Source organism: Marmota monax, unplaced genomic scaffold (assembly GCF_021218885.2).
Source record: "Marmota monax isolate L192 unplaced genomic scaffold, Marmota_monax_Labrador192_F-V1.1 WCK01_AAM20220418_F8-fsc01121, whole genome shotgun sequence".
In the NCBI taxonomy this organism is placed as follows: Eukaryota; Metazoa; Chordata; class Mammalia; order Rodentia; family Sciuridae; genus Marmota; species Marmota monax.
This window is the reverse complement of record NW_026694123.1, coordinates 50918-64911: the sequence shown is the minus strand read 5'-3', so window position 1 is coordinate 64911 and position 13994 is coordinate 50918. Positions and strand designations below refer to the sequence as shown.

General features: G+C 41.8%; 2 protein-coding genes across 2 annotated transcripts; both read right to left on the bottom strand.

The window, feature by feature from the left end:
* Positions 1–466: 466 nt before the first annotated feature.
* LOC124107592 (vomeronasal type-1 receptor 90-like) lies at positions 467–1402 on the bottom strand. Its single transcript, XM_046465763.1, has one exon. The coding sequence runs from the start codon at positions 1400–1402 to the stop codon at positions 467–469; it is 936 nt and encodes a 311-aa protein (XP_046321719.1).
* Positions 1403–9159: 7757 nt separating this feature from the next.
* On the bottom strand, positions 9160–10083 carry LOC124107591 (vomeronasal type-1 receptor 94-like). Its single transcript, XM_046465762.1, has one exon. The coding sequence runs from the start codon at positions 10081–10083 to the stop codon at positions 9160–9162; it is 924 nt and encodes a 307-aa protein (XP_046321718.1).
* Between the last annotated feature and the right edge of the window lie 3911 nt (positions 10084–13994).

Here is a 13994-nt window from a genome sequence, read left to right as displayed (position 1 = left end):
TTATGAATATGGTATCCTGAGCAATGGTGTTTAAATAATAGTTGTTGTCGCTATATCAAGTTTTTTGTTATATTCATAAAAGTTCAATTGATAGATGAGATGGCAGTTTAAGGGATGTTTACAATCTATTAAGCATAAAGGATATTTCTGAGACTCTTGATTTATTAAAACCACTGCAATCTCTCACATACCTATAAATGTATGCACTGATTCAGAAAAAGAAAGTGATATTTACTTCCTAGGGTTCCTTTCACATATCAATCAGAAATATAAAGTTACTAGCTTTGTTGGAGCCATATGGACAATAATCTGTCATGTTTTTCTCAGTTTCAAGCTTCAATGTAATCATTTTTAAAAACCACTTTATGCATTGATCCAACACAGAGAGCAAACTCACTATGCCATGATGTGTTGATGCATGGCAATGCAGTGGCTCAGGTTGAGAAATGACCCATCATGCAATGATTCAACGTTGACCGTCCTTCCCCCACAAACATTTCAAAAAGGTAACGCTGTGTCTTGCCATGCAGATAAAACCCAAAGGACACATGGTGGCATAGCCATTGGACACCATGATCTGGACAGAACGGCACACAGGGTCATTGTTCCACATGGTTCTTGAGGAGGATACCATGCTGTCCAAACAGTACATGAACACAAAGAAACCCAGGAGCAGCAGGATGGCCCTGGTGGCACTCTGTTCTGGGGAGGCTTTTGGAGACAGGCTGGTGCTGTGAAGGTGCTGGCACTGCCTCTTATGCCTATGCAAGAGGGTCACCATGTACCCACTGGACAGGGCCATGAGCCCTATAAGGATGACATCCTGTAATGCACCCAGAATGGTAAACAAATGCCTGAGGAAGTAGCTCATGGGTAAGATAGTGCAGGAGTCACTGAGGAATATAAGGCCCTGTGAGGTCACAGTGGATTTGTCAACAGCAGACATGGAGAAGTGGGCACTGAAAGACATATAGAAGACCCACAGGAAGAGAAGGGATCTCATGCTGTCCTGTGGGGACTTAGGCTTGAACTTTGCCAAGCAGGAGCTTCTGGGGCTGAGGGTGAGGGCCTGCAGGACACTCAGCAGGCAGGTGGCAGAAATGGACAGGCCTCTCATCAACCTGTACAAATAGGCAACTGATTTACCAGTGACATCACCCTGAAGCCCCACCTGAGATGTAAAAGTGTCTGCAGAAAAGATCCCCGTGTTGAGCAGCATCAGGATGTGGGTAAGGACCAAGAGACTGATGATCCAGTCCGTGTCCTTGAGCCTCTTGTCACACAGGAACTTGATAATGTGGAACATAAAGAGGAGGGTGTTGGCCACAATCCCAATTCCGACTTCAGAGTAAAAGGTGCTTCTTAAATTAATAACACCATGCACCATGTGGTTTTTTCTCATCTTTCGGGGTAATGAATCATGGAGTACATGCCTTAGGGAGAAAAGTAAGGAAATGCATTGTCACAGATATTAAATTGCATCCCTCTCAGCCAACGTTGTTTCCAGAAGGAAAATTTATTGGCCTGTCCCAGTGCCCCTGTCACCTTTAACTGAAGTTTTGCTGACACACACTGGAATTCTTTCTTTCCTCTCTCTTTTCCCATCATTTCCCAATCATGGCTGGATTCCAATTTATAAAAAGTATAAAAGGATTTCCTGAACATTAAACATGATCACATCTGTCATATATTTCTCATTCACAAGCTCCAATGTTATAAAAAAAAAAAAAATCTTTCCCGGATGCAACCTTGAATTTTTCTTGGTGATATCTGACTGCAAGAGTGGAGTATGTGTCCTTATTGTAGTCAGGACTATGTACTTTTGGGTCAATTGAAATTACGGGGCTTTAATTAGAAAGAAAACCCTCCTAAGCAAAGAGCCTCAATGTCTTAGGCCATGCATATTAACGTTAGCTTCCTGTTACCTTTATTCTGATTTGTTCATGAACACATGTAATTTTGTTCATATATTCACAGAGAAAATGCTAAGTATTGCAACCTCCGAAGTGAGATATATATATATCTCACTTGAATATACCTTTGTTATCTTCCACTTAAAGGATAAGTATTCAACTTTGAGAAGCCTGTGAACCTGGGCCCTGGGCTCATCTCATCTATAAGCTGAACAAAACCCCATCGTGTATGTACATGAGATACCATGCATGAAACAGGATGAAGCACATTTGCCATACAGGGAAGGCTTGCTGCGCAGTAGGATCTCTATGGAATTGTTCTATTATTTAGACTTCTGAAGATCCTCACTCATAGAAATCTCTTAAGAGTTGATCATCTCTATCACCAACTCAGAGAGGCTAAAAAATTGCCAGAATTACAATCTGTTGGGAATCTCTGTTCAGAGAAAACAGAATGGATTTTAGGACGATTTGATTCCCCCACACAGCTACCTATGTTAATTATTTTTGTTATGAAATCACAATTTGACCTATGTGATCCAAGTCCAGTATCAAATACAAGCAGAAACACATTTCAGTATTTTTTCTACTTAAATATGTGCAAAGCTGGGTGAGGTGGAGCACACCTGTAATCCCAGCAGCACAGCAGGTTGGGAGGCTGATGTCAAAGGATTGCAAGTTCAGGGCCAGCCTCAGCAACTGTGATGCACTTAGCAACTCAGTGAGACCCTGTCTATGAATAAAACACAAAATAGGGCTGGAGGTGGGACTTGCTTGTTCAGTGTCCCTGAGTTCAAGCCCCAGTACCAAATCAAAACAAAACAAAACCTTAAATACGTGGAATCATTGTGATAAACAGAACCATAATGAAAATAGACACACATTCACTCCACTTGAGGAATTTATTGCAGTGTAAGTATCCAACCTATCTTTGAAACATGAGTCTTTTTGAGTCCAAGTTTTCCGTCTTCCTTCAAGAATGCAATGACGATTCTCCCAACTCAAGGTGTCCACATGTAAAATTGATACTTGGGTTTATTATATTAATGCCTCACACATACCAGATACATTTTCTACTACTGAACTACATCTCCAGCTCTGATTCTAGAGTATTTTGAAATGACTTACTGGCAGAATATTTTCCTGGAAAACATATATATTTACTTTAGTCCAAGCATCTCCTATAAGTAATCATTGAGATTTAATTTGTGTTTTCAAATACTGAACCTAATAACACCTGAAAACAAAGTCTTAAGACTAAATTAGTTCATGAGCCTATGGATGTAAGAGACACTAAGGAATTCCCAGATACTCAGGAGGCAGAGACAGGAGAATGTCAAGTTCAAGGCCAGCTAGTAAATTAGTGAGACCCTGTCAAAAAATAATATATTAAAACTGGGCTGTGGATGTACCTCAGAGTCCTGGGTTCAATCCCTGGTACAAAAACCAAAAGTGCTAAGGAAATCTGACATGTTAAAGATTTGTGAACATTTTTGGTGCCATGTGAGAATTCAGAGTGTAAGTACAGGTTTTGTTTAATCATTGAAATGCAGATCTATTTTTTTTTTTTTAATTTAACTTTTAGCTGACATAATATCTGGACTTAGGGAGTCTCGTATTAGAAGTCAATACATGTTTACATTGCTTGATGAATACATGGGAGAATTAACATTTTGATTTTCTCACATTGTATAATTTCTAAGTGTGCAGAGTCTCAAAATTCTTATTTGGTCACACGAAATCACCTGATGTAGACTCTGATGACCACATTGAGCTATAGACATGAGAACTGCTGACCCCAGCCCTGCTGCTGTGTGCAGGTGCCCCTCACCCTTCCTCTGACTGCTCCTTCCCCTGACCCTTCCCAGATTGTGCCCACCTCTATGTGCGCAACATGTTTAGATTCCCTACATGAATGAGGACATGCAGTAATTGACTGAAAGGAAAATTCTATAGACCATTAGGGAAAAAAAAGTTTATTTTTTCTTAAATGTAGCAAACAGCAAAATGACAATTTTATTTTTTATATTGGGATTATAGGTATGCAGGACTCTGTCCAGCTTCTGTCCAGAGTTTAGATCACATACTGATGTATTAGTATATCATATGCATCAGACACACATATCTTATTCATTTAAATATTATAAGATATGTAAGTGTTCTAAAGGTAAGTATACAGCTATGCATATGTTAATATATCCTTTATATTATAAAGCATTCTGGTGATCAGGAGCCCTTCATAATACAAGCTAAAATAAATCACCAGGCATGTCCTCTCCCAGCCATGAGTCCTGGCACTCAGCACCGAAGAGTCTAGAGGCTCAGGGACAAGATGAGATCTTCCTACCCTCCTGCAATGTGTTCAAGGGGGCCTCCTCAACTAAGGTTCTTAACATGGTGATGGTACTTGGAAACATACAAGTAAAAACAATCATGTTTTTTTTAAAACAAGAGAAAGCAAACTATCCTAAAAAAATACTGGACAGTCCACAGAGGGGGACATAAATCACAGGGAAATTAACATGGTTTGGGCATGGTGGTGCACATCTGTAATCCCCACACCGTGGGAGTTTGAGGAAAGAGAATTGCATTTTTGAGACTATCTTCAGCAACTTCGTGAGGACCTAAGGCTTATAGCAAGAGCCTGTCTCTAAATAAAATATTAAAAGACTAGGGATGTGTCTCAGTGGTTAAGCACCCTTAGGCTCAAACCTTGGTACAATAATAATAATAATAATAATAATAATAATAATAATAATAATAACAACAACAACAACAACAACAGCAGCCACAAAGGGGCATAATTTGTTTTGTCATTTCCATGTACTTAAGCGCCCCCCCCCCCCGCTCCCATCACCTACTGTACGTTAACTAAAGATGAACAATTGAGTTCTGGGAGGGGGGCTGGTCCTGCTTCATGTGAGTTTGGGACTGAGGGGAAATTGGGCAGCAAGCTGTACTTTGAATCACAGTTCTAGCTGGGAAACTATGAATAGCACTAGGGAGAATCAGCTTGCACATCAGGGAGGGCACAACACTACCAACCAGGTGCTATGCTGGGTGAAAACCCACTGTGAAATGTGCAAGCTACAGAAATATGAAGGAGAAAAGCCTGTAGAATATTTGGGTAAATAAGTGATGGCTATTCCTATAAAATCTGGTTGATGATCATCCATTGTTTCCATATATTGGAAAGATTTCAGTAAAGTTCAGTGTTACCAGCAGCAACTACACAATAACAATAGTTTGAAATCTGTCTTCATATTCAGTATAAGGAAAGTTACTTTTCTAACAGCAACAATAAACACCAAAGGAGCTTCATCACAGACACTAAGCTGTCCTTTCTGGGAAACCCATCAAACCTGCAGGAGGATCTGTTTCCCTGATGAAGTAAAAAATGACATGAGTCAAGTCCAATTTGCTTAAAGAAGAAAAGGGGATAGGTTCACATTTGTTCTGTAACTATATTTGCATAAAAATATGAACTTAAAAAAAGTGAGCCCAGACACCTGAACAGAATGAGGATCAACTTTTCCAAATATTCTCCCTAACAGAATGCCTATCAGACACAACCATTATGAGGGAAATGGGGAGGAGAATTTTAAAATGAAGAAAAAAAGAGACCAGATGAATGGACCATATGTTATTCCTGCTCAACTATTGAAAATTATACTCCTAGATTTGGGGGGGGGGGCAAGGAAAAGGAAACCACTGTCAGGCTCACTTGTCTTTTCATGTGAAGGAGACACAGGACCACTGCCCTCTCACTCGAAATTGGCTACTGGGCAGAACACACAATCTGTAGAGTCACCATTCATTTTTAATTTGTGAGATTAAATGTGGGACAAGAAAAATTTCATGAGAAATTACAACACATGGTTGTGGTAATATAAGGTCACCCCTATTACTTCCGGGTTTATACAAAATCACTTTTTAATCACATATCAATGAGCATTCCATTTTTTCAGGAAATTGAGAGAAGCAAAGCTGAGCATACTTAATAAAAAGGAGACAGGGAAAATGATTACTTTTCTGATTATTTGTATAGGACTAAATAACATAGAAAACAGGAGATAGCACAGATAGCATATGCAACTGTCATTCTCAGCACCAGATGTAAATAAGTAAATAAAATGAAGGTCCATCAACCAATAATAAAAATATTAAAAATCATGGAGGATTTTTCGAGAATTCTGAAACTAGTATCACTCTGAAGTCAAAAGCAGACAAAGACCCATCAGGGAAAGAAAACTTTCAACCAATATCTTTCAGTGAACACCATCCCATACACAAGAGCCTAAAAACCAAGCCAAAACCAAAGTCAAAAGAAACATACTATCAAACAAACAAACAAAACCCACTTGAGAATCAATCTAACAAAAGAGGGGAAGTACGTCTACAGTGAGAACTCTAGAACACTAAAGAAAGAGATTGAAGAAGACCAGAGAAGATGGAAAGACCTCCTATCTTCTTGGATAGGCAGAAATAACACTGTCAGAATGGCCCTACAACCTAAAGCTCTCTACAGATTTATTGCAATTCTCATCAAAATCCCAATGGCATTCATCACAGAAATAGAAAAAGAAGTCATGAAATTCATTGGGAAAGATAAGAGACTCAGAAGAGCCAGAGTAATCCTCAGTGAGAGAGGCAAAGCAGGAGACAATAACCCAACCGATAAATGGGCAAAGGACCTAAGCAGATATTCCTCGAAAGAAGAAATACTAATGGTCAACAAATATATGAAAAAAAAAAGGTTAACATCTCTTGAAACTAGAGAAATACAAATTAAAACTACATGGAGATTTCCTCTCTGGTCAGCATGGCTGTCATCAAGAACACAGTGATAATAAATGTGGTGAGGATGTGGGGAAAGGGAGCACTCCTATGTTGGTGGGACTACACATCAGTGAGGATGTGGGGAAAGCAATATGGAGATTCCTCAAAAAAAATCTATGAATGAGACCACCATGTGACCCTGGTATCCAACTCCTTGGTCTACATCCATAGGATTGAAGATTGAGCAGTGATACAGCCACATGGAGGTTCCTGATGTCTCAAGTCACAATAGTATAGCTGTGGAACCAATTGCACTGAAACTGAGGGAAGGGAACAGGAGGTGGGATGAAGGGTGGGGAAGGGGAAATACAAACCCACTTCCTCAGAGATCAGGAACAAGACAAGGATGGCCATTATCACTGGTCTTATTCAGTGTAGCACTAGGATGTCTGATGAGAGAGACTGAGCAAGAAAAAGAAACACCAGGTACACAAATATAGAGGGAGAAGCCAAATGATTCCCTTTACAGACAATATAATTCTACACAAAGAAAAAGCTGAGGATTCTGGCAAAATCTCGTACAGTGGGTCAGTGAAATCTGCCCCCTAGAAGGATACATAACCAATGTAATAACACTAGCTTGTCTTTACAGTCATGAGTTTGCTGAGAAATGACAAAGATGATACCACTCACGACATCTGTACAACAATAAAGTACCTGGGAATAAAGTTAAGTTTCTTCTACGAGGAGGGTCTTCTTTGTAAAAGTTGACACCTCTGAGCCTGCCATGGATGGCTTCTTGCTGATTTCTGATAGACCCTCAAAGCATCTTTCTTACCATCCTTGTGCAAAGTACTTGGCTTCTTTTAAAATAGTGTCATCTCATTAGTGACCCTCTCCTCCTTGACAGGACTTTACAAGAGCTTCTTTTCTGGCCAAACGGTGGAGGCTTCCATATATTTTTGATCTGTTTTTTTTTTTTTTTGGCTTCCAATCCTCATCATAAATCTGGCGTAAAGAAGCCAGCCATGCTCAGGCCACAGCCTGAATACTTGTGTTACCTAGAAATATCCTCTGCCAATTAATGACCCCATCACCATTAAACTCATCCTTCCACACAGTCTTGGAGCATGAGTCAAATGTGAAAAAGTTCTTTGCCAGAATTGCATGGGAGGCCCATCCTGATCTCCAGGAGAACTTTCTTTCCTGTCTGAGGCCTCATGAACACAGTTTTTACTGTCCACATGCCTGTCAGTGCCAGTTTGGCTTTGAACCCACACAATGATCACCCGTGAAGCTCTGCCTGTGGAATTCTAGACTTTCCCTAGCCTGGTCCACCAAACTCTTCCAAACTTCTTTCATAAACCCATTGCAAAGGCTTTTGAACCACATCATCTGGTAGAGTCACCAAAAGGACTACTTCCTGTGTACCACTACTGGGCAGGAACTTTTTGGTTAATTTTTCACATCTGTGAAAAACACCAGAGAGAACAACAAATTAAAAGGAGGAAAATATTCTTTTATTTTTGTTCACAATTACAGAGGTTGCTGTCTATGGCCACTTGGCACTGTTGCTTTGGTCTGTGGTAGCATCGTCCATCATGATGGGGAGAGTGGGGTGGGACAAAGTGGCTTTCCTCATGGTATCCAGAAAGCAGAAGGGATACAGGGAGGGGCCAGGGTCCAATATTTGCTTCAAGGGCAAGCCCTCCATGATCTATGTTCCTCCAAATAGGCCTCACGTCCTAAAGGTATCATCTCCTCCCCACAGTGCCACAGGCTAGACATGAGTCCTTCAACACCTGGGCACCGGGCATTCCAGACCCAAATAACACACAATGCTAAACCAGGCTGTGCCCCAGTTGAGATCCAACTCACCATTTTCCATGAAGACCCATTCAGAAATGCAGACATTTGTGTGACAGGTGAAAGTATGTGGTTCCATTACTCATGATGTCTATGCCATCTACATGTATTGAGGTAAATCAGCAAAATGCAAACAGCACATTCCATATCAGAACTTTACCAAAACATAATGTCTACAAAGGGCATGGGGGTGCCCCCTGTCATCCCGCATCTTGGGAGGCTGAGGCAGGAGGATTGCAAGATCGAGGCCAGCCTTGGCAACATACTGAGGCCCTAAGGAACTCACTGAGACCCTGTCTCTAAACAAAATATAGAATAGGGCTACAGATGTGGCTCAGTGGTCCAGTGCCTCTGAGTTCAATCCCCAGTATCCCTCCCAAAAAAGAACATGTATACGTATGTGTGTGGGTATATATTTATGTGTGTGTGTGTGATCTGCTATTTACATATAGATATATACACATACACATCACGTATGTTCTATATGGTGTGTATATACACATAATATGTGCATACACATACATGCTCTGATGAACTGCTCTGCAGCCAGTGGCATTAGCTGATCTTACCAGAATGTATTCCTGCCTGAATAATTGAGCATTTAAGGACCTCCCCATAGGGACTTGAAAAAATTAATTATGCATTTTTCAGTGCAGATGAACACCAAAGGACTGATTGTGGCATAAATATGAGCCACAAATATCTGGATGCAATAAAAAATTTGGTCATTGTTCCATATAATTCTTGATGAGGAGATGATGTAGTCCAACACAGACATGAGCATGAAGAGTTCCATGAGCAGCAGGATGGTCCTGGTGGCCCTCAGTTCTGGGGAGGCTCTCGGGGACAGGCTGGTGCTGTGGAGGTGCTGGCACTGCCTCTTATGCCTGCACAGGTGGGCCACCATGTAACCACTGGACAGGGCCATGAGCCACATGAGGAAGACTTCCCGGAAGGTAAACAGGGTGGACACCATCTGCCGGATACAGTAACTTATGGGCCAAATGATGCAGGAATCGGTGGCGTACATCAGATCCCCTGAGGTCCAGTTGTGGGTGGCGATGATGGAGACTAAGAGGTGACTGCTAAGAGACATGTAGAAGACACACAGGAAAAGGAGGGGTCTCAGGGTGTCCTGTGGGGTCCTGGGTTTGAACTTTGCCAAGGGGGAGCCCCTGGGGCTGAGGGTGATGGCTTGCAGGACACTCAGCAGGCATGAGGTGCAGATGGAGAAGCCCCTCATCAGCCTGTGCAGGTAGATGACGGCTTTACAGGTGACGTCATCCCAGAATCTCCAGAGACACATAAAGATGTCTGTAGCTATGAAGCCCATGATGATCAGCAGCAGCAGGTGGGTCAGGGCCAGGAGAGCAATGGGTAGGTCCGTGGGCTTGGGCCTGTGCCCAAGAAGGAATGAGAAAACATGGAAGAGGAGGAGGACGGTGTTTGCCAACATCCCAATGCCAATTTCAGACAGAAAGGTGTTCCTTAGGGCAGGAATTCTGTAGAGGCCGCCTTTGCTCATCTTATGAGTGGGGGAAGGTGTACTGTCAGGGTCTGTGGAGAAATGGAAGGGTGATTCCTCAGGAAAAGGACAGTGGCCTTCATCAATTGGAACAAGAGCAATTGCCTCAAGGAAAGGTGGATTTTTATCTGCACAACGGTGTAGTTCATGCTTTACAAGTTCTGGTGGATTTGAATGAGGAGGATTGAAGACCAGTGGGAAGGAGGCCCCCTGAGCAGAGTCTACATAGATCAGACTTGCAAAGGTTAGGGTACGTCAGTGCTGTCCTGATTACAGTGGATTGTTTTTTTTCGGGGGTACAAGGGATTGAACCCAGAGGTGCTTAACACCTGAGCCCTGTCCCCAGACCTTTTAAATTTATTAAGAGACAGGGTCTCCCTGAGTTGCTTACAGCCTCACTAAGTTGATGAGGCTGGCCTCCAATTTGTGATCCTCCAGCCTCAGCCTCCTGAGCTGCTGGGATAACCAGCCTGCACCACCACACCCAGCTGAGATGGGGTTTTGAACAAACAGCACTATTTCCTTCTAAAGAATCTGAGATCATGTTTTGCAATTTTTTGAGCTATAGAAGTCACATAACCATTCTGTTTGGGTTCTGAAGATGAGAGAAGAAAAGCTAAGTATGTTTTTATATTTGAAACTGAGATTTATCACTTACCTGATGACCTGCATCAATAAGGTTTATGTTTAAAATCCTTAGACAACATAAATCCTTGGTAACATGTGAGTACAAGTCAAACAAAATCTTTTAATTCAGAAAATAATGAGAAATTATTTCTTAAGGTTAAAAAGCAATGAATTACTTCTGAGTTATCAAATTTAAATATACCATCCAGGCAAGGTGGTGGTGAACCCCTGTAATTCCCTTGGTTTGGAAGGCTGAGGCAGGAGGATCACAAGTTCAAAGCCAGCCTCAGAAACGGCGAGGCCCTGAGCAACTCAGGGATACCCTGTATCTAAATAAAATACAAAAAGGGCTAGGGATGGGGGTCAGGGGCCGAGGGACCCTGGGTTCAATCCCTGGTATCCTCTCCCCAAAATTAAATATACTGAGAACAAACATTCTATTTGTAATCTAAAGAAAACAATCCTCTGACTGTGGATTCCTGTTACCACAAGGTGACTATCCTGGGACCACCAAAGTCTGGCAGACCCAATTTGTCCCCTCCCAGTCACTTCATAAAAGCCCCCTCCCCACTCCTTCTGCATTCACAGGGCACAACAGCACTTACCCAGACAGACACAGAGAGGACCGGGTGACCTGAGAATAACCTACATGGCTTTAAGTAAAGGACATGTTTAGTTCATCTCTCTGTGGGCCTGCAATTTTAGGGACCGCAGAAAGGTGACAAGAGGCCACTGAGGAGAAGTGAACATGGAGTCCCTGGTGGCACATTGCACCTGTCTCTCAGCTTCACTTTATGCTCTGCTGGGTGACAGTCACCTGGGGATTTCAATGACCACAACTTTTCTCTGCATTCCCTGGAGATATCTGATTTCTGGAGGAGCAATGACAACTGACCATCCAGGTCCCACTGACCCAGTACCAATGTCCTTTATTTGGTCTTATGATTAAATGGTGTGTGCTGTCCCTACTCTGGAGGGGAAGATTCCTGGCACCTTCTGTGCATTCCCAGTGGCTCTGAGGGTCCTCTCCCTGCAGTGCATGGGGGCACCCTCGTCCCGGGTCCCCCCTTGAAATAGTGTGAGTTTTGTGTCCAGGATTTGCACACTCCCAGCTGAGGTTTTCAAAATGTGAGTGAAATTGAAAAGTCAATTTAAAAATCAACAGTTATAACCAGTGACCTCACTTACAGGACTAGACAAAGCAATCCTAGAATTTGTATGGAAAAATTTAAAAAAAGAAAAAGAAACGACCCCAAAGAGCCCAACAGTTCTCAGCAGAAAGAGCAATGCAGACAGCCTCAAAACATGGGTCTTCAAGTTGCACCACAGAGTAACCCAAATAGCATGTGACTGGCCTAGGAGATGATAGGGACCAAGCTCCTATGGTAGAAGACTCAGGGACAAATACAGTCCTCAGTGATTGACAAAGGTTCCCAAACCACAGCTTGGGGGAAAAGGAGAAAAATTTAGATTTCACTGGCAACTGGTCCCCATCAGTCACTTTGCATAAAAGTCAACCCCAAGTGAATCAAAGACCCAGGAATCAGACCAGGACACTTTGAAAGCATAATGTCAACACTCCATTATGTCAGTACAGACAATGACTTCCCCAGGAAGACTTCTAACATTCAGAAAAAGAAATACCACGTCTTCATCAATGGGATGGCTCTTGTTAAAAACCGTTTGGGCAGCACAGGAAAGCTACTGAAAGGAAGAAAATCTTTGCAAGTTAATCTTCCAACAGAAGGTCAAAATCCAGAATCCAAGGGTCCAGAAAAAAATCCAACCCATCAATAGGGCAAATGGACTAAATGGACATTTCTCAAAAAAAAAAAAAAAAGAAAAGAAATTCAAAGGGCCACCTTGCATTAAAAAATATTCAAGAGTTTAGCAATCTGGAAAACCCAAGTCAAAACTACTTTGAGATTTCACCTCATTCCTGTTAGGAAGGATCAAGAATATAAGTGATAACAAATACCTGGCAAGGGTGCAGGGGGAATAAATTACCCACTGCTGATGGGATTTGAAATCCATACGACCATTATGGAAATTACCACGGAGGTTCCTCAGAAGCCTAGGAATGGAGCGGACATGTGAGCAGTTCTACAATCCTTGGTATTTTCCTCAAAGAATTAAAGTCAGCGTACTATAGCAATGATGTAAACATATTTTTCATTTGTTCTAATTAGTTAATTATACAGGACAGTAGAATGCATTGACACATTGTATGTAAATGGAGTATGACTTATTCTTCTGGTTGTACATGATGCAGGGTAATAATGTCTGATTCATTCTACTATCCTTCCTACCCCCAGACCCCTCTCCTTCCTTCACTCCCCTCTGCCTGATCCAAAGTACTTCTATTCTTCCCTAACACCTGCCCCTTTGGCAAAGGTTGTGAATTAGCATCCACAAATCAGATAAAACATCCAGCCTTTGGTTTTTGGAGACTGGCTTATTTCACTTAGCATGATATTCTACAGCTCCATCCACTTACCTGCAAATGCCATCATTTCATTCTTCTTTAAGACTGAATAATATTCCATTGTGTGAGTGTGTGTGTGTGTGTGTGTGTGTGTGTGTATCATATTTTCCTTATCCATTCATCTGTTGAAGAGCAACTAGGTTGGTTTCATAGTTCAAGTATTGTGAGTTGACCTGCTATAAACATTGATGTGGCTGCGTCCATGTAGTGTGCTGATTTTTAAGTCCTTTGAGTATAGACAGAGGAGAGGGATAGCTGGGTCAAACGGTGGTTCCATTCCAAGTTTTATGAGGAATCTCCATTCTGCTTTCCAGAGTGGTTGCACCAATGTGCAATCCCACCAGCAATGGCATACCTACTTTTTTTAAGCATAACAATTAATAATAGCCCAACTGCAGACACAGCCTAGGTATTAGCAGATGAATGGATAAATACAATGTTGTATGTATACTCAATGGAGATCTATTAAGCCATAAAGAAGAACAAAATAATATCACATACAGAAAAAATGGATGGAATGGGGAGTTCATTATGTTGAGTGAAAAAAGCTAGATCCAGAACATTTCAGGACACTGGTTCAGTAGAGGTAATGCTTTTCAGGATCACACCCACAAACCCAGAAAACAGAAGCAGAAATAGTCCCGGGGAGACATCACAAAACTTCTGCACTGCAAAGGAAACAATCACCACAGTGAAGAGTCAACCTACAGAATGTGAGCAGATATTGGGACACTGTTCATTTGGTAAAAGAGTACTACTCTGAAAGATAATAGCAACATCATCCTCAACAAAGAAGTCA